The sequence below is a fragment of the Apis laboriosa genome, unplaced genomic scaffold (genome assembly GCF_014066325.1).
Source record: "Apis laboriosa isolate Shangri-la unplaced genomic scaffold, ASM1406632v1 scaffold91_cov154, whole genome shotgun sequence".
NCBI lineage: Eukaryota > Metazoa > Arthropoda > Insecta > Hymenoptera > Apidae > Apis > Apis laboriosa.
Window position 1 is genome coordinate 212,215 of NW_025224773.1, and position 22,593 is coordinate 234,807.

The following is a 22,593-nucleotide window of genomic DNA, read 5'->3' on the forward strand; positions in this document are numbered from 1 at the left end:
ATTTTCTCGTTTTAACAATCAAAAAGATTTTTAATATCTTAAAAAGTACTTTACGTATAAAATTGAAATAAGATATCACGTGTTAATTATTATTTTATATTGTTTTTAACTGTGTTACATTAAAAATCAAAGATTAAAAATAAGATTAAATATTAAGAAATTCTTTAAAATATTGTTTGTAACGAAAAATTGTCTTGACTCTTTTGATCCTTTACAGATGAACAATGACCATGGCTATCTCAAATATTTCACTGCCATCAGAAACAATAATCAATAAAGATGAAAGGAATGGCATTTATTTTTTTACTAGAGCAATAGGATCCCATTTAAATATTGCCGCTCATTTAAACATTTTTTCTAGTAATTATCTATTAATTATTTGATTATACACGACGTAAAGTGGAATAGAAGAATAAAAGACTGCCTTCGAGTAGATTAATTTATAACGAAGTGAAACAGGGCCGTCTTTAAACTCTTTATTTATTTATTAAAGGAAAAAAGAAGATGAACATAATTTCTTTCTTTTCTGAATGATGAAATATAAAGAAGAACACGGGAATAAAAAGAATAAAAATTGGAAAGTTTAAATATTTTAATTTTTAGGAAATTTTAAACGAATTAGGGACTTTTTATAATAACCTAAAAAATACTTGAAAAAAAAATTGAACAAATTAAAGACAGTCCTGAAGAAATATTTTTATCATTGTCTTTCTTTTTTATTTCTTTTCATTTCTTTTCTCCTTTTTCATTTTTTTTTCTTTCTTTTTTTTTTTTATTCGTAATTAGATATTTAAGATAAATGAACTGACCGGTGAGTATTTCTTAACGCATTTATTCTCATACGTACACTAGAACGATTTTAGAGAATAATAATTCCCTAGATTATTAATCGGATGCAATAATTCTGTTAAACTCGTTGTCGTATCAAACGAACGAGTATGCGTTCTCATTCATATGTGTACGTGACAGTGATCACAGCGACGACGCTTATACTTCTTTCATTTTTCTAAACGTGATATTGCCGTTTGTATTAAAACTTATTGTATTTGATAGATATACAATTTTTTGTACATAATAAAATGTTAAGAGCGTACGTTAAGCTTGTAAAAAAAATTGTAATTGTTATAAACGAAATAAAATTCGAACGATCACAATTCAACTTTGGATTCATTCCATCCAATTATTCAAATTGTATAATTTCAATTTTGTTTCGATGTAAATATTATGTAATGATGATACAATAAGATTAATCCTTAAATAATATAATAAGCAATCCAAAAATTCCGAAACGATCGAATTATAATAGTGATCGAGTTAAATATATCTCTTGAATTGAACATTATAACATGTTTCAATTATGTCTATTTTATATTAAAATCTAAATATTCTTTTAGTTAACATATTTATTATCGATTATAAAATAATTAAAATTACAAAATAAGAATTTTTAATTAGTTCTTTCAATTAATGTAAAATTAAATAATGTTAAACTGCTATATAAGTGTTAAGTCAATATAATATATAAAGTCAATATAATATAGAAAGAAGATGCTATAGAAGTATCTAAAATCACTTCTTGGATTTTTTTGAACTCTATGCATTTACAAGATCATTAAGCACTAATGTCAAGCATATTTTTCAAAAATGTAAATATAGAGAATGATAAGAAATATAACTAAAAGACCACTTGTGTGCAGATTATTTAATTTAACGACATTTTAGAACAAAAGACCCTGTTTCTAACAGGAAACTAGAAACTTTCTATTCTTTTATTTGATTCTAGAATTTATTCAAATCATAGATACATGAAACTAGAAGAAAAAAATTTTTATACAAAGTTTATGTACAATATGTATATTTAATTCTGCATTAAGAAATATGAAAATTTGATTATTTTTATCTTACACAATATTTTTGAATTTATAAGAATCATTTAAAATATTTAAATTCTTACTTCAAAGTCAATTTTCATAATGTCTAATGCAGAATTTGCTGTATTTAATATCTGACGGACAAACTTTGTATAATAATTTTTATTCTTAGATTATGCTTCTATAGTTTAGGAATTATCCTGTACAATTATAATGTGCTCGTTTGTCGAAGAGCTTCTGTCATGCACATGATATAAGTTGCCATCAGGTAATCATTAATAGCACGATTTATCGTCCATCCTTGATAAAATCCTTCTGGAACCATTGCCCAATTTGCCAAAAGCAAAGGATAATTTGCTACTATCGCGTAATTGTTACCTACTATAAATCTGAATGGCACGAGAAATTAACTATCTGTTTAATTAATTAGAAATAAATCATTGCACTTACGCAAAACATCCCCCAACAATCACCCAATTGAAAACATTAAATTTTGATATCGTTTTTGTCTGTTGTAAAGTATTATAGAAACGTGACGTTTCCATTTCCTGAAATTTAAATTCAATCAAAAAATTCAACGAAAAATGAAATTAAAATATACGGTATATATCGTTTTCTATTCTTTTAATGAAAAATTAAATAAAATAAAAAGTGTTAACAAATTCAAAATTCGTAAAATCGTTAATCCTCGGTTATCCTTTTTCAATCGAAACGATTTGATATTGAAAAAAATATTTTCATATTTTAAAAAAATTTGAACAATTTCTTGATGAAGATGTGATATGATATCGATTTAATTGCAAATTTCTTTTTATTGCAAATATTTTGCATTCGATAATATTATTATATTTTTCGATTAGTAATTGATTGAAAATTGAAATAAAATTTGGATAATCTATTGCGACAATCGAGGGTTAAATTTAAGAGAAATTAAATTAAAAAATTAAAAATATAAAAAGTTAAACCAAAGTTTAAAAAATTTTTTAAAAACGAATACCTCTAATTGTTTTATCATGTAGTACAATTTGATCACGTTGAAAACTGATAAGCTAGTTACAACGCAGATACCGAGTATGTAATATCCGTGACAACAATATAGAGAATAAATTAATCCCGTCATACTCAAAGTACCAAGCAGCTCGTCTAAAATATTAAATCGTTCTTTATTCCTCTCTTCTTCTATCTCTATCATATCTGGATCAAAGGCTGAAACATAAAGATTAAATTTTTTTAATACAAAATAATGCTTGAAAGATAAATCACTTACAGTATTCCTTAATGAAAAGTTTGTACAAAAGAACGATCAAGGATCGAGAACCAATCATCGCGATACTGACACAGGCACACGTCAAATGTGTGAAAAATTTCGAATATTGTGTATAAGAGTGTCTTATCAGAATATAAATGGAAGATCCACATGTTAGAAGTAGATTCGTGCAGGAAAAAATGGACTCCAATATCATAGCATTACTTTTATTAAAATATAAGAAGCAATTTTTTATGTTCGTATTACTTTTGTAAATAAACACTGCACTTGAATTATGTTATATTACTAAGCTCTAAATCGTCAAAATTACGAAGAGGATAATTATTAATGGTTAATATATTATCAATATTAATATCGAATTATTGTCATTAAGGTATGTTTAAAAGTAAATGTCAATTGTGTGAAATTTTGTTTCACATAATTTTACATAACCTTTTAACTATTCATTATTTTAGTTAGTTAGAATGATCAAGCATTAAAGAATTAATTCAGACAGCCATTGATCGATAAAAATTTTTAATTTAATTGATTAATTCTTATGATGAATATAAATGAATGAATGAATTTACTTTCATTCCATTAATTATTCCAAAAACGAAAATAGAAAATAGAAAAATAAAGAAAAATGGAAAAAATAATAAAAGAGAAATAAATTATTTATTAGAATGAAATTATTATTTATATTAATTTTGTATATAATATAAATACATTTAAACATGTAAATAATAATTTCATTTTAAATAATTATATAATATAATAAAATAATATTATATAATTATCATATAATGTATTTATATTATGTAATTATCATATAAATTTTTTATTTATTTTCGTTTATTTAATTATTTGAAAAATTTTCTTTGAAAATTATGTATTTTATTTGATTAAAAATTTTCATGCTTTATACTAGCTATTTCATTTACTTTATGGTATATAAAACTCATCATTACATAAAAACAAGTTAAAATTATTTTCTTCTTCAAAAACTTCATATAACTTCATATTCATGATAAAGCTGACTTTTATCCCAATGTAATTGATATGTTTGAACCACATGAAATTGTATTTAAAAGTACATCGATATATTCAATGAAATGAATTAATTCGTAAATCGAAAATGTAAATCGATGGAATATGTTCGACTTGCACGTAAAACGTAAAGATACGTTTGCGTGACGAGATAAGTTCGTTTTGATGCGACGATGATTCGCTATAGAATTGATAAGGATGTGTTAAAAAAATGCGAGATAATCAATGAATGTGCGTGATATGACGCTATGCAAAATATATTCCTTATTGTGACTTGTAAATTGATTGCGATATATATGGTAATAGCAGCAGATAACGCTTGTGCAACTGTCGACAAAATTGATAATCACTCTATTTATTATAACAATAGCACTAAAATGGATAATATTTCTGTAAGTACACTTCTGTGTCGAAAAACCCAAAAAAGCATTGCCATAAATATTTAATAGTAAACCATTTTTGGTAACGTCGACAACTATTAATGTCAAAGATCATAACCAATTGGCAATTGCGATTAATGTTAATCATGACTGAATTGTTACTATCATTAAGTAATGTTGTGTATTATAGAATGTTAATTTTTATACTACGGAAACAGTGAAAGTATTGCAAGAAATTATTTTAACAAATAACAAGCAAGGAGATATATATGAAGCCGAATGCACTGATTTGTCGGCGATCCTTAAACAATGGCGGAAAAAAACAATATTAAAGAATAACAGTAATACAGTGGAAGAAAATTTCAATCGGATGTCTAAAAAAAATTTAGGTTTAGTAAATATAGAAGAGGCACGGTACAAATCGAAGTCTGTTCCTATGAGAAATCATGAAGTCAGTTATCCTTATCCTTTCACAGATTATATTCATCCACGTTTTTGCGCCGATTTTTCATCTATAAGTACTTATAGCAAGCCGCATCATCGATTAGTCAGAAATCTGAAATCAATTACAGTTAATTATGAATCGCATTTAAGGCACGCTCATGAGAAATTAAAAAGATCAACTAAATCAGAAAACATATCCTTTCGTACCAAGAGAAAAAAGATGAACCAAAGTTTTTCAATTGATAAAAAAATTAAATTAGAAAATCAATGGAATAAAACATTTTTATTGCCAAAGCTGGTGGAAGCATCACAGATACAAAATGCCAATGAAACTACGTCCTCATTCACAAGTCAAACATTAGCTCTGCATCACATATTGAAATTAAGTTTAATTCCAAAAAAAACAACTGGTTTCGTTAAAAAAAGAAGAAAAAAAAGTACTAGAATCAAAAGAGATATAGATGAAATAACACCAGATTTTAAGAAAGAACTTACTGCGTATCAAGAAGTGATAAAATTAGTAACAGAACCATATATTGAATCACAGTTAACATATAATACTGAACATCAAAATGAAATAGATATATTACAGACAACATTAAGTTGGCAAGAAGAACAAATAGATATTGCAACACCTACAACAACTGTAGAAACATATAGATTCCGTACACCAGAAAGAATGCATATAAAAATACCAATACCATTCTGGACTGAGACAGAAAGTACAGTCGAAACCACAACAACTACGGTATATACTACAACCACTACTGAACTTACTACAATAAAAGAAACAATTATAACAACAACAACATCACGAGAAACAACAATAACGGAAACAACAACTATCACAACGCCAGAAACTACAACAGAAACAACAAAAATAATTACAACTACGGTGGCTCCTACCACAACTGAAGAAACGACTATAAAAACAACAACATCACCAGAAACAACCATCACCACAACATCTGTGACAGAAACTACAACGAAAAGTCCAACTCCGCCAACCACTACAACTACTGTAGTTCCTACTACAACTGAAGAAACAACTGTAACTACAACAACGTCGCCAGAAACAACAATTACACCAACAACTACTTCAACATTTCTACCAGAAACTACAACGGAAAGTACAACTCCGCCAACCACTACAATTACTACAGCTCCTACAACAACTGAGGAAACGACTCAAACGACGACAACATCTCCAGAAACAACTACAACAACAATTACTACCACAACACCTATGCCAGAAACTACAACAAAAAGTCCCACTCCGCCAACCACTACGACAACTGTAGTTCCTACCACAACTGAAGAAACAACTGTAACTACGACAACGTCGCCAGAAACTACAACTACACCAAGAACTACTACCACAACATCTATGCCAGAAACTACAACGGAAAGCACAACTCCGCTAACAACTACAACTACAGTAGTTCCCACCACAACTGAAGAAACGACTGTAACCACAACAACATCGCCAGAAACAACTACAACAACGACTATTACAACAACATCTATGACAGAAACTACAACAGAAAGTCCAACTCCACCGACCACTACAACTACCAAAGTTCCTACCACAACTGAAGAAACAACTGTAACTACGACAACATCGCCTGAAACAACAACTACACCAACAACTATTACTACAACTACAGCAAAAATTACTACTACAACACCTACGCCAGAAACTACAACGGAAAGTACAACTCTGCCAACCACTACGACTAGTATAGCTCCTACTACAACTACAGAAACAATTATAACCACGACAACGACACCAGAAACCACAACTACACTAACAATCACTACCACAACACCTCTACCAGAAACTACAATAAAAAGTCCAACTCCGCCAACCACTACAACGACTGTAGTTCCTACCACAACTGAAGAAACAACTGTAACTACGACAACGTCGCCAGAAACTACAACTACATCAAGAACTACTACCACAACACCTGTGCCAGAAACTACAACGGAAAGCACAACTCCGCCAACAACTACAACTACTGTCATTCCTACCACAACTGAGAAAACAACTGTAATTACAACAACGTCGCCAGAAACAACGACAATTACCACAACATCTTTGACAGAAACAACAACAGAAAGTCCAACTCCGTCACCCACTACAACTACTAAAGTTCCTACCACAACTGAAGAAACAACTGCAACCACGACAACGTCGCCAGAAACAACAACTACACTAACAACTATTACTACAACTACATTAACAATCATTACCACAACACCTGTACAGGAAACTACAACGGAAACCACAACTCCACCAACAACTACAACTACTGTAGTTACTACTACAACCGAAGAAACAACTATAACCACGACAACATCGCCTGAAACAACAACTATACCAACAACTACTACCACAACACCTATGCCAGAAACTACAACGGAAAGTCCAACTCCACCAACCACTACCACTACTGTAGTTACTACTACAACTGAAGAAACAACTGCAACCACGACAACATCGCCGGAAACAACAACTACACCAACAACTATTACTACAACACCTACGCCAGAAACTACAACGGAAAGTACAACACCGCCAACCACTACAACTACTGTAGCTCCTACTACAACGGAAGAAACGATTGCAACCACGACAACATCGCCAGAAACAACTACAACAACCATTACTACCACAACATCTACGCCAGAAACTACAACCGAAAGTCCAACTCTGCCAACCACTACAACTACTGTCGTTCCTACTACAACTGAAGAAACAACATTAACCACGACAACATCGCCGGAAACAACTACAACAACGACTATTACCCCAACACCTGTGCCAGCAACTACAACGGAAAGTCCAACTCCGCCAACCACTACAACTACTGTAGTTCCAACTACAACCGAAGAAACAATTATAACCACGACAACGTCTCCTGAAACAACAACTATACCAACAACTACTACCACAACACCTATGCCAGAAACTACAACGGAAAGTCCAACTCCACCAACCACAACCACTACTGTAGTTACTACTACAACTGAAGAAACAACTGCAACCACGACAACATCGCCAGAAACTACAACTACAGCAACTACTATCACTACAACACCTATACCAGAAACTACAACAGAAAGTACAACACCGCTGACTACTACAACTACTATAGTTCCTACTACAACCGAAGAAACAACTGTAACTACGACGACGTCGCCAGAAACTACAACTACACCAACAACTATTACAACAACACCTACGCCAGAAACTACAACGGAAAGTACAACACCGCCAACTACTACAACTACTGTAGCTCCTACTACAACTGAAGAAACTATTGCAACCACGACAACATCACCAGAAACAACTACAACAACAATTACTACCACAACATCTACGCCAGAAACTACAACCGAAAGTCCAACTCTGCCAACCACTACAACTACTGTCGTTCCTACTGAAGAAACAACATTAACCACGACAACATCGCCGGAAACAACTACAACAACGACTATTACCCCAACACCTGTGCCAACAACTACAACGGAAAGTCCAACTGCGCCAACCACTACAACTACTGTAGTTCCAACTACAACCGAAGAAACAACTATAACCACGACAACATCGCCTGAAACAACTACTATACCAACAACTACTACTACAACACCTATGCCAGAAACTACAACGGAAAGTGCAACTCCACCAACCACTACCACTACTGTAGTTACTACTGCAACTGAAGAAACAACTGCAACCACGACAACATCGCCGGAAACTACAACTACTGCAACTACTATTACTACAACACCTATACCAGAAACTACAACAGAAAGTACAACACCGCCGACTACTACAACTACTGTAATTCCTACTACAACCGCCGAAACAACTGTAACTACGACGACGTCGCCAGAAAGTACAACTACACCAACAACTATCACTACAACACCTACGCCAGAAACTACAACGGAAAGTACAACTTTGACAACCACTACAACTACTATAGCTCCTACTACAACTGAAAAAACAACGGTAACTACAACAACATCGCTAGAAACAACTACGACAACAATTACTACCACAACATCTACGCCAGAAACTACAACCGAAAGTCCAATTCTGCCAACCACTACAACTACAGTAATTCCTACTACAACTGAAGAAACAACTTTAACCACGACAACATCGCCGGAAACAACTACAACAACGACTATTATCCCAACACCTGTGCCAACAACTACAACGGAAAGCCCAACTCCGCCAACCACTACAACTACTATGATTCCAACTACAACCGAAGAAACAACTATAACCACGACAACATCGCCTGAAACAACTACACCAACAACTACTATCACAACACCTATGCCAGAAACTACAACGGAAAGTCCGACACCGCCGACCACTACGACTGAGGTTACTCCTACTACAACTGAAGAAACAACTGTAACCACGACAACATCGCCGGAAACTACAACTACTGCAACAACTATTATTACAACACCTGTACCAGAAACTACAACGGAAAGTACAACACCGGCAACTACTACAACTACTGTAGTTCCTACTACAACCGAAGAAACAACTGTAACTACGACAACATCGCCAGAAACAACTACAACAACAATTACTACAACAACAACTACGCCAGAAACTACAACGGAAAGTACAACTCTGCCAACCACTACAACTACTGTCGTTCCTACTACAACTGAAGAAACAACATTAACCACGATAACTACGCCTGAAACAACTACACCAACGACTATTACCACAACATTTATACCAGAAATTACAACCGAAAGTCCAACTCTGCCAACCACTACAACTACTGTAGTTCCAACTACAACCGAAGAAACAACTATAACCACGACAACATTACCTGAAACAACAACTATACCAACAATTACTACTACAACACCTATGCCAGAAACTACAACGGAAAGTCCAACTCCACCAACCACTACCACTACTGTAGTTACTACTACAACTGAAGAAACAACTGCAACCACAGCAACATCGCCTGAAACTACAACTACTGCATCTACTATTACTACAACACCTATACCAGAAACAACAACAGAAAGTACAACACCGCCGACTACTACAACTACTGTTGTTCCTACTACAACCAGAGAAACAACTGCAACTACGACGACGTCGCCAGAAACTACAACTACACAAACAACTATTACTACAACACCTACGCCAGAAACTACAACGGAAAGTACAACACCGCCAACTACTACAACTACTGTAGCTCCTACTACAACTGAAGAAACGATTGCAACCACGACAACATCGCCAGAAACAACTACAACAACAATTACTACCACAACATCTACGCCAGAAACTACAACCGAAAGTCCAACTCTGCCAACTACTACAACTACTGTCGTTCCTACTACAACTGAAGAAACAACATTAACCACGATAACATCGCCGGAAACAACTACAACAACGTATATTACCCCAACACCTGTGCCAGCAACTACAACGGAAGTTCCAACTCCGCCAACCACTACAACTACTGTAGTTCCAACTACAACCGAAGAAACAACTATAACCACGACAACGTCGCCTGAAACAACAACTATACCAACAACTACTACCACAACACCTATGCCAGAAACTACAACGGAAAGTCCAACTCCACCAACCACTAACACTACTGTAGTTATTACTACAACTGAAGAAACAACTGCAACCACGACAACATCGCCGGAAACAACAACAATACCAACAACCATTACCACAACACCTATGCCAGAAACTACAACGGAAAGTCCAACTCCGCCGACCACTACGACTGAGGTTACTCCTACTACAATTGAAGAAACAATTTTCACTACGACAACATCGCCGGAAACAACAACCACACCAACAACTATTACCACAACAGCTACGCCAGAAACTACAACGGAAAGTCCAACTCCGCCAACCACTACAACTACTATAGTTCCTACTACGACTGAAGAAACAACTGTAACCACGACAACATTGCCGGAAACAACTACACCAACAACTGTTACTATAACACTTATACCAGAAACTACAACAGAAAGTCCAACTCTATTACCTACAACAACTGAAATTACTTCTACCACAACTGAAGAAACAACTACAATTACGACAACATCGCCGGAAACAACAATTACACCAACAACTATTACTACAACACCTACGCCAGAAACTACAACGGAAAGTCCAACTCTATCAACTACATCAACTGAAGTTACTCCTACCACAACTGAAGAAACAACTGCAACTACGACAACATCGCCGGAAACAACAATTACACCAACAACTACTACCACAATACTTACGCCAGAAACTACAACGAAAAGTCCAACTCCGCCGACCACTACGACTGAGGTTACTCCTACTACAACTGAAGAAACAACTCTAACGACGAGAACATTGCCGGAAACTACAACTACACCAACGACTATTACTACAATATTTATACCAGAAATTATAACGGAAAGTCCAACTCTGCCAATTACTACAACTACTGTAATTCCTACCACAACTGAAGAAACAACTGCGACCATGACAACAACGCCAGAAACAACAACAGCATCAATAATTACTACCACAACACCTACGCCAGAAACTACGGCGGAAACTTTAACTCCGCCAACCACTACAACTACTGTAGTTCCTACTACAACTGAAGAAACAACTGTAACCATGACAACATCGCCGGAAACAACTACACCAACGACTATTACTACAATATTTATACCAGAAATTACAACCGTAAGTCCAACTCTGCCAACCACTACAACTACTGTAGTTCCTACTACAACCGAAGAAACAACTGTAACCACGACAACATCGCCTGAAACAACAATTACACCAACAACCATTATCACAACACTTACGCCAGAAACTACGACGGAAATTTTAACTCCGCCAACCACTACAACTACTGTAATTCCTACTACAACTGAAGAAACAACTGTAACTACGTCAACATCGCCGGAAACAACTACACCAACAACTATTACTACAATATTTTTACCAGAAACTACAACGGAAAGTCCAACTCCGCCAACCACTACAACTGCTGTAGTTCCTACTACAACTGAAGAAACAACTGTAACTACAATGTCGCCAGAAACTACAACAGAAAGTCCAACTCTACCACCTACAACAACTGAGGTTGTTCCTACCACAACTGAAGAAACAACTGTAACCACAACAACGTCACCAAAAACAACAACTGCACTAACTACTATTACTACAACACCTTTTCCAGAAACTACAACGGAAATCACAACTGCGCCACTCACTACAACTCCTGCAATTCGTACCACCACTGAAGAAACCACTGCAACTACGACTACGTCGCCAGAAACAACAACTACACGAACTACAATGACCGCAACTCCTGTGCCGGAAACTACCACGGAACGTCCAACTCTGCCACCCACTACAACAACGGTGACCCCTACTACGATTAAAGAAGTTACCATAACTACAACAACATCGCCGGAAACAACAACTAAACCAATGACTACTACTACAACGTCTGTGACAGAGACTACAACCGAAAGTACAATTGCGCCAACAACTACACCTACTGAAGTTCCTACTACCACTGAAGAAACTACTGCAACTACGACAACGACCTCAGAAACAATAACTACAGCAACAACTATTACCACAACACCGGTAACAGAAACTACGGAAAGTCCAACTGTGTCTCCCACCACAACTGAGGTTACCCCTACTACCACTGAAGAAACTACTGCAACCACAACGTCGCTAGAAACAATTACTCCAACGACTATTACCACAACAACTGTGCCAGAAATTACAACTACTGAGATAACTACGGCTGTAATTCCACCAACAACCATTGAAATAGTTATTCTCGAAACGTTACCTTTTACCACTACAGTAATTACACCAAAAATAGAGATTACGACTACAACTACGGAAACACCTTCCGTTACTACTTTAACAACAGAAACTACAACAGTGACCACACTCTTAACTACTGTAACAACGGAAAAAATAACAGAAACGACGGAAATAACTCCCACTACCACGACTACAGTAACTACACCAATAATAGTTGTTAATACAACTACGGAAACGCCTTTCATTATTACGTTAACAATAGAAACCACAACTGAGACTACAATTCTCACGACAGTGACCACTCCAGTTACTACTATAACAACGGAAACAACTCCTATTACTCCCACTACAGTAATTACACCACTAATAGAGGTTACAACTACCACTACAGAAACACCGTTCATTATTATTTTAACAACGGAAACCACAACTGAAACTGTTACAACAGTGACTACTCCTATAACTACTGTAACAACGGAAAAAACAACAGAAACGATGGAAATAACTCCCACTACCACGACTACAGTGACTACACCAATAATAGAAGTTAACACCACTACGGAAACGCCTTTCATTATTACGTTAACAACAGAAACCACAACTGAGACTACAATTCTCACGACAGTGACCACTCCAGTTACTAATATAACAACGGAAACAACTCCTATTACTCCCACTACAGTAATTACACCAATAATAGTGGTTACAACTACCACTACAGAAACACCGTTCATTATTATTTTAACAACGGAAACCACAACTGAAACTGTTACAACAGTGACAACTCCTATAACTACTATAACAACAGAAACAACAGAAACGACGGAAATAACTCCCACTACCACAACTACAGTGACTACACCAATAATAGAAGTTAACACCACTACGGAAACGCCTTTCATTATTACGTTAACAACAGAAACCACAACTGAGACTACAATTCTCACGACAGTGACCACTCCAGTTACTACTATAACAACGGAAACAACTCCTATTACTCCTACTACAGTAATTACACCAACAATAGAGGTTATAACTACCACTACAGAAACACCGTTCGTTATTACTTTAACAACGGAAACCATAACTGAAACTGTTACAACAACAGTGACTACTCCTATAACTACTGTAACAACAGAAACAACAGAAACGACGGAAATAACTCCCACTACCACGACTACAGTAACTACACCAATAATAGAAGTTATTAACACAACTACGGAGACGCCTTTCATTACTACGTTAACAACAGAAACGATGACTGAGACTACAATTTTCACAACTATTACTACTCCAATAATCACAGTAACAACTGAAACAACGGAAACCACTGAAACAACGGAAACAATTCCTATTACTACTACTATAATAACAACACCAATAATAGAAATTATAAACACGACTACGGAAACACCTTTTATCACTACCATAACAACAGAAACTACAACTGAGACTACAATTTTCACGACTGTTACTACTCCAATAACCACTGTAATAACTGTAACAACAGAAACTACGGAAACGACAGAAACAATTCCTACAACTACTCCTACAATTACTACACCAATAGTAGAAATTATAAACACGACGACAGAAACACCTTTTATCACTACCATAACAACAGAAACTACAACTGAGACTACAATTTTCACGACTGTTACTACTCTAATAACCACTATAACAACTGAAACAACGGAAACCACGGAAACGACAGAAACAATTCCTATTACTACTCCTACAATTACTACACCAATAGTAGAAATTATAAACACGACGACAGAAACACCTTTTATCACTACCATAACAACAGAAACTACAACTGAGACTACAATTTTCACGACTGTTACTACTCCAATAACCACTGTAACAACTGAAACCACGGAAACAACAGAAACCACGGAAACGACAGAAACCACGGAAACGACGGAAACCACGGAAACGACGGAAACCACGGAAACGACGGAAACCACGGAAACGACGGAAACCACGGAAACGACGGAAACCACGGAAACGACGGAAACCACGGAAACGACGGAAACCACGGAAACGACGGAAACCACGGAAACGACGGAAACCACGGAAACGACGGAAACCACGGAAACGACGGAAACCACGGAAACGACGGAAACCACGGAAACGACGGAAACCACGGAAACGACGGAAACCACGGAAACGACGGAAACCACGGAAACGACGGAAACCACGGAAACGACGGAAACCACGGAAACGACGGAAACCACGGAAACGACGGAAACCACGGAAACGACGGAAACCACGGAAACGACAGAAACAATTCCTACTACTACTCCTACAATTACTACACCAATAATAGAAATTATAAACACGACGACGGAAACACCTTTTATCACTACTATAACAACAGAAACTATAACTGAGACTACAATTTTCACGACTGTTACTACTCCAATAACCACTGTAACAACTGTAACAACAGAAACTACGGAAACGACAGAAACAATTCCTATTACTATTCCTACAATTACTACACCAATAATAGAAATTATAAACACGACGACGGAAACACCTTTTATCACTACTTTAACAACAGAAACCACGACAATTATAACTCCTATAATAACTGCAATAATTGAAATAACTCCCATTACGACTACTTTAATAACTACACCAATAATAGAAATTATAAATACTACTACGGAAACAGCTTTTATTACTACAGGAACTACAATTGAAACTACACCATTTATTATTTCTCCAATTGTAACAACTGAAACAATGCCAATTATCGTAACTGAAATAACGGAAACTACTTTCCATATTATCGAAATCGTGAATATAACAATAGAAACACCAATTATCACAACAGAAATAATTGAGATTACAACGTATCCAGTTGTTACAACAACTCCATTTATTGTGACAACCGAAACAACTTTTTTTGTCATCATGGAAATTACCACTCCTCCTATTGAAGTTATAAATGTGACTACCGAATGGCCATTGATTACTACTATAGAGATCATTACTGAGTCTATAATTGTAACAACAGAAATTACTGAAACAACTTTTTCTGTCATCATGGAAATTACTACACCTATTATTGAAATTATAAATATAACTGCTGAAACGACAGAAACTATTACTACTGAAACTACATTCCATATTATTGAAGTTACAAATATAACCATAGAAACTCCATTTATCACGACAGAGACAACGGAGACTACAACGAAGTATCCAATTGTTACGACAGAAACTACTCCATTTATTGTGACAACCGAAACAACTTTTTCTGTCATCATGGAAATTACTACACCTATTATTGAAATCATAAATATAACTGCTGAAACGACAGAAACTATTACTACTGAAACTACATTCCATATTATTGAAGTTACAAATATAACCATAAAAACTCCATTTATCACGACAGAGACAACGGAGACTACAACGAAGTATCCAATTGTTACGACAGAAACTACTCCATTTATTGTGACAACCGAAACAACTTTTTCTGTCATCATGGAAATTACTACACCTATTATTGAAGTTATAAATATAACTACTGAAACGACAGAAACTATTACTACTGAAACTACAGAGACCACTGAATCTGTAATTATAACAACTAAAACAACGGAAACTACATTCCACGTTATTGAAGTTACGAATATAACCACAGAAACTCCATTTATTACGACAGAAACAACGGAGACTACAACGAAATATCCAATTGTTACGACAGAAACTATTCCATTTATTGTGATAAATGAAACAACAGAAACTACATTACATATTATTGAAGTTACGAATATAACTATAGAAACTCCATTTATTACGACAGAAACAATAAAGACTACAACAAAGTATCCAATTGTTACGATAGAAATTACTCCATTTATTGTGACAACTGAAACAACTACATTACATATTATTGAAGTTACGAATATAACTATAGAAACTCCAACACCTACAGAAACGCCAGAGACTACAATTGAATATCCAACAGTTCTCATAACAACTGAAACAACTTCTTCTGTTTTAGTAGAAATTACCACACCTATCATAGAACTTATAAATGTGACTACCATAACTCCATACATTACTACTGAAACCATAGAAACCACTACTGAATTAATAGTTACTACTGTAGAATATCCTATTATAATTACTACATCAACGATAATGCCTTGGGAAATTACCACTCCCTATCCTGTAATCGAAACAGTTACCACAACTGTCACTCCAGAAACCACAACTGAAATAACTGAAGTAACGGAATATGAAGAATATGAAGAATATGAAGAGGAAGAAACAGTCAGTCCAGATTGGGAAGAATATGTGGAAAAAACAACAGAGACTACAACAAAATATCCAATTGTTACGATAGAAACTACTCCATCTATTGTAACAACTGAAACAACAGAGATTACAACGAAATATCCTGTTGTTACTATAGAAACTACTGAATCTATAATCACGACACCGACACCACCAATCGAGACTACTACGAAAGAAGTTATTAAAGTAGAAGTAACAATACCTAAAATAGATGTTAACATAACTACTCCTTTCATACCGATTCCTGAAATAGTTTCTACTTCACCATTATTTACAACATTTACATATACTTTAGCACCTACTTTGGAATTTACTACGGAATCTTTGCCCTTCGAATATGAAGATAATATTACTGATATAACTTTTACTCCTTTTATACCTCCACCTACCACAAAACCAATTATAATTACTCCTTTAATTATAACTCCGATTATAACATTAACTACTCCGACTATAACATTAACTACTCCGATTATAACGTTAACTACTCCGACTATAATGTTAGTTACTCCAATTATAACGTTAACTACTCCGAATATAACATTAACTACTCCGACTATAACGTTAACTACTCCGACTATAACGTTAACTACTCCGATTATAACATTAACTACTCCGACTATAACGTTAACTACTCCGACTATAACGTTAACTACTCCGATTATAACGTTAACTACTTCGACTATAATTACTCCAGAGAAAATCATTCCCAAAATCACTCCCGTACCAACTGTAGTCGAATTTACACCCATCACAGATGACAGTCAAAAGCATACCCGCAATCTTGAATTGATGGAACAATTGGAAAGAAAACTGAAGGAAATGGATGAGAAGATGAAAGATATTGAAAGAAAAGAGATAGAACTAGATAAAGAAGAAGAAGAATGGCAGAATCGTAAAGCGAAAATAATAAGCGATCTATTACAAAGACAAAAAATGATGAAGGCTTATGTTGCCACTAAAGCAATAGAAGCTTTACATGAAATAACACAAACGACTATCGGTGAGCATGCGATAGATATTGATACGACGAGACCCAAAATGAAAATGATTACTCTTTCTCCCTTTTTGACGACCGATGCATTTGAGAAAAGACTTAGAATGTTAGAGATAGAGTTTTGGGAGAGAGAAAAATGGATAAAGGAGCTAGAGAGGAGATTACTGGAAAGAGAAAAGAGATTCAAGAAAGATCAGGAAGATTTTGAAAAATTAGTGAGAGAAATGGAAGAAACATTGAAGAAAGGAAAAGAAATATCATGGCCCCCTAAGACTTCTGAACCAACAGAAACAATACGAGATTGTTGTTTGCGTACGACGCCACTTTTCTCGCCACTTCCACCTACGGAAAGAACAACGATTGATATTCGAGAACCAACTATTACACCTATAAAAGACATTACTATAAGAACTACTATCACCGAGGAAGAGAAAGAAATAGAGAAAGAAACAGTGACCAAAGAAACAATGACTGAAGAAACAGTAGAAAGATTGACGCCGAAAAGATTTGTGACAACGAAGAAGTGTGTAACCGTTTTAAGATCAAAAGTTGTTGGTAAAGACATGGTGACCGAACGAGTTTGCGTACCATACATTTTAAGTAAGGAAGAAGAGGGGAAAACGAAAATTGCCACATTGCATCTTGAAGAACACGAATGGACAGAAGGCCCATTTGTAACGGATTATATGACACCGCAGACGGAAACTGAGGAATACGAGAATGAAAATAAAGAATCGGTCGAACAGAATCGAATTAAGCGAAATATTGGCATTGAAAATGCTGTTTGCCCCAATTATCAACTATACAATTTTACCAATTGTTATAAGATGACGACGAGACGAATACGATACATTCGAAGTAAGAAAGATGGAAACACAAAAATTGTCGTATTGCATCTTGAAGAGCACGAATGGACCGAAGGTCCATTTACAACAAATTATATGACACCGCAGACAGAAATCGAAGAAGTTGATCGTGAAGAAATGATGGAGCGCGAAAGATTTAAGCCAGATATAGACGAGAAAAAAACTGTTTGTTCAGATTATCCATTGTACAAAATTACTGACGATAAGATGAAGACAACCCAAACACCAACTAAAGACGAAGAAGAAAAAACAAAACTTTTTGCATTGCGTCTTAAGGAGCATGAGTGGATGGAAGGTCCGTTTACAACGGATTATGTGACACCGCAGACGGAGATCGAGGAGAACAAGAATGAAAATAAAAAATCGATCGAGCGGAATCGATTTAAGCGAAACATTAATGAAGAAAATGCTGTTTGCCTTAATTATCAATTGTATAATGTTACCGGTTATAAAATGACGACAAGTCATTTATTAATTGACGAACCATTTTGTAAATATGAAAATTGTAATTTTCAGTCGACAAAGAGTTTAACGATCACTGAAACATCGAGAATCAAATCTACGGAAAAAATGAATTGGAAAATTGGTAATAATAGGTATAAAGTTCGATCGATGTTGCAAATTATTGAAGATGAAGAAGTAGAAAATGATGATGAGACAATAATGAAACAAAATGAATGGAATAATAGAATTTATGATTATGAGAATCAAGTTGAAAGAAATCTAAGGCAAGAAGAGGTTACAGAACCATGGGAAAATCAAGGTAATGATGAATATGAAAGCAAAGAAAATGATGAATATAAAGAAGAAGAAGAAGAAGGAGAAGAAGAATATAAAGAAGAAGAAGAAGGAGAAGAAGAATATAAAGAAGAAGAAGAACAAGAACAAGAATATAAAGAAGAGGAAGAAGAAGAAGAAGAAAAAGAAGAAGAAGAAGAATATAAAGAAGATTATGAACCTGAGGATAAAGAGGATGAAGAAATAGAAGAAACTACGGCACCAAAAGAAGAAGTAATTGAAACACCAATGATATATACACCAGAGGAAGAAAAACCAAAACCCAAGAAAATTCACGAAGATGAAGAAGAAGAAGAAACAACTGAAGGTAGAATATTAAATGTATTTAATTTTTATTTTTAAAATATTATTATTAAAATATTAGAAATATAAAAATTACAATAATATATAATATTGTTAATGTTAATAATGTTAATAATAGAATTAATTACATTAATATATTTACATTTCAATCATTACATAGATAAATTTTAGATAAATTTTAAGAATTATTTTAAAAAATTGATTAATTTTTTATCTAAGAAGAAGAATTTTTGATCATATTCTACTCTCGTTTAATTATCACGATAATATCATTAGATATTAGATATGCAAAAAATTAATTATATCAATAAAAATATCAAAACAAAGTTAGATTAAAAAAAAATTTTTTAAAATTAAAAAAAATTATTTAATTTTTTATAGAAGAAAAAACCAGACAACCACCTGGACCAGAATGGCCAACAGAACCTTTAACCAATTACCATGTGGGTGGTACTAGGACTTGGACGTTAGAATATCCAGAAGAGAAGCCACGCAAGCCAGAAGATGAAGAAGAAGAGGATTTTAAAAGGGTCGGCAAACGGCCGGAAAAAACAACTTGTTACTATGTTGTTCTTACTAAAGATAAGAAAAGACGTGAAAGTTCTGAGAGAGATTATGACAAGGAAAATGATTTTGAATCATTCTTGAAGAAAAATATTCCAAAAACAAATAAAGAATATGCCAGATATAGATAAATGCAAATGAAAGAAGAATATATAAGTTTCGTTAGGAAAGTAGCTCCATTGTTATAGAAAGATGAAGCAGTTTCCTTTCTTTTAAACTAATTTTTTTTCGATAAAATACACGTAAGATTTATCAAAAACAGAAGAAACGTAAATCACAGTAAAATTAGACACAGTAATGTCAAAATATTGTAAAGTTTGTACATATGTATATATATATATGTATGTAAAAGGGTACATTAATAAATTCGATTAGAAATTTCATTTTAAACCGACAGTCGTTTCAATTTGTTGATTATACAGCTTGAAATGTTATTACTGCTGTATAACATCAGAGATAAATTTCATGAAAAATTAAATGCTGCTTGCGGCTATTTTAATTAGAAATTTAGAATGGTTTCTGAATATTATTTATTTTAATATCCATAAACACTGGATTGCTTTTAGGTTCATTAACATGTATTCTTTTTTAACAATTATTAAATATTTATTTATTTATAGATAGGAGAAGATAAAAGAAATTATGTATATTTTTTGCATTATGAATATATTAAGATTATATTAAGAGATATTATAAGGATGATATAAATATTTAATACTTTACGTATGATAGTAATAATTCAGTTAATATATAATAGATATAATAGATATAATAGATATAATAATAGAATTAATAAATGATAAAATATAATACAGTGAAAGAATGATAAAAGTAATTATATTAATTTTATATTCTATTATTATTTTTCAATGAAAATATTATAAATTATCTTTAATTTATCCATTTTCAAATAACAATGTTTTCTAAATAGAACAGATCATCCAATCAATTATCCAATAGTTTAACAACAACAATTACAAAATTGATATTTGGGATAATATAGTAGATATAAATTGCTGCTGAAAGTTAATTCCTGATAATTGAGTGCCGGAAAACGGAAATTAGTTTGTAATTACAAAACTGTTTGAATTTTTGAATATTAATGTGATTAGATAATGTTTTAATTAAAAATAACTTTTTTATACTAATTTTATTCTATCGTATTCTATTAGAAATCTTTTTTTAGATATTTCAGAGAACAATTTTAAATGAAAAGGGAAATTTTGGAAATATATACATAAATGGCTTATGAATGTAACAAATATTGTAAGATATTTAAAATTATGTTTCATAAAATACTTTAAAAAAGTTATAAAAGTGCAAATATTTTTTATTTATTATAAATTTTATTATTTTATTCAGTTTACACATGTCTTGTAAAATATTAGATAAAATTTATTAGAAATTTTCAAAAAACTAATTATGATTTTTTGAAAATTATTCTGCACAGAGATATTGTAATAAAATAATTATGATAATATATATAATATTAAATTGAATTTATTGAATAATATTATCGTATTTTCAAAATAATTTCAACATCAGATACTTTATAAACAATAGAAAATATAAGCAAAAAGTGGATATATGATTTTAACGATTTAAACTTTATGCATTTAATACTAGTAGAAACTTGTATGTGGGTATTTTATTGTAGAGGAAAATAGTACTTTATTAACCCTTACATTTAATTCACATGATAAAACGCCAACAGCTTAAAATTTTATATTCATATTATCTGTGTAGAAGATAAAGAATTTTAACGAGAATTAATTTTATTTTTTAAATATTAATTAAAACACTAAAGAAAGATAATTTTTGTTATTTTATTTTTTACAATAAAATTTTAATAAAAAATGATATAAAAATAATTAGAAAATATAATTATCGAAT

The 22,593-nt window shown here is 33.3% G+C and overlaps 3 protein-coding genes across 10 annotated transcripts in view; 2 read left to right on the forward strand and 1 right to left on the reverse strand.

The window, feature by feature from the left end:
* The window catches only part of LOC122719631 (chitin synthase chs-2-like), a 42,647-nt gene extending 42,353 nt beyond the window's left edge, over window positions 1-294 (forward strand). For all 8 annotated transcript variants that reach the window (XM_043945595.1, XM_043945598.1, XM_043945603.1 and 5 more), the window contains one exon: window positions 218-294. The gene's annotated coding sequence lies outside the window, so the exon portion shown is untranslated. The remainder of the gene's footprint in view (window positions 1-217) is intronic.
* Window positions 295-2,079: 1,785 nt separating this feature from the next.
* On the reverse strand, window positions 2,080-3,334 carry LOC122719632. The gene is made up of 4 exons (XM_043945606.1): window positions 3,139-3,334; window positions 2,869-3,077; window positions 2,322-2,419; window positions 2,080-2,260 (listed from the first exon to the last, which is right to left on the reverse strand). The coding sequence occupies exons 1-4, from the start codon at window positions 3,332-3,334 to the stop codon at window positions 2,080-2,082; spliced, it is 684 nt and encodes a 227-aa protein (XP_043801541.1).
* Window positions 3,335-4,463: 1,129 nt separating this feature from the next.
* Window positions 4,464-22,419, forward strand: LOC122719661 (mucin-17-like). The gene is made up of 9 exons (XM_043945663.1): window positions 4,464-4,559; window positions 4,738-5,141; window positions 5,418-17,942; window positions 18,102-18,393; window positions 18,442-19,446; window positions 19,552-19,773; window positions 19,876-20,140; window positions 20,518-20,736; window positions 22,358-22,419. The coding sequence occupies exons 1-9, from the start codon at window positions 4,464-4,466 to the stop codon at window positions 22,417-22,419; spliced, it is 15,090 nt and encodes a 5,029-aa protein (XP_043801598.1).
* The last annotated feature ends 174 nt before the right edge of the window (window positions 22,420-22,593 follow it).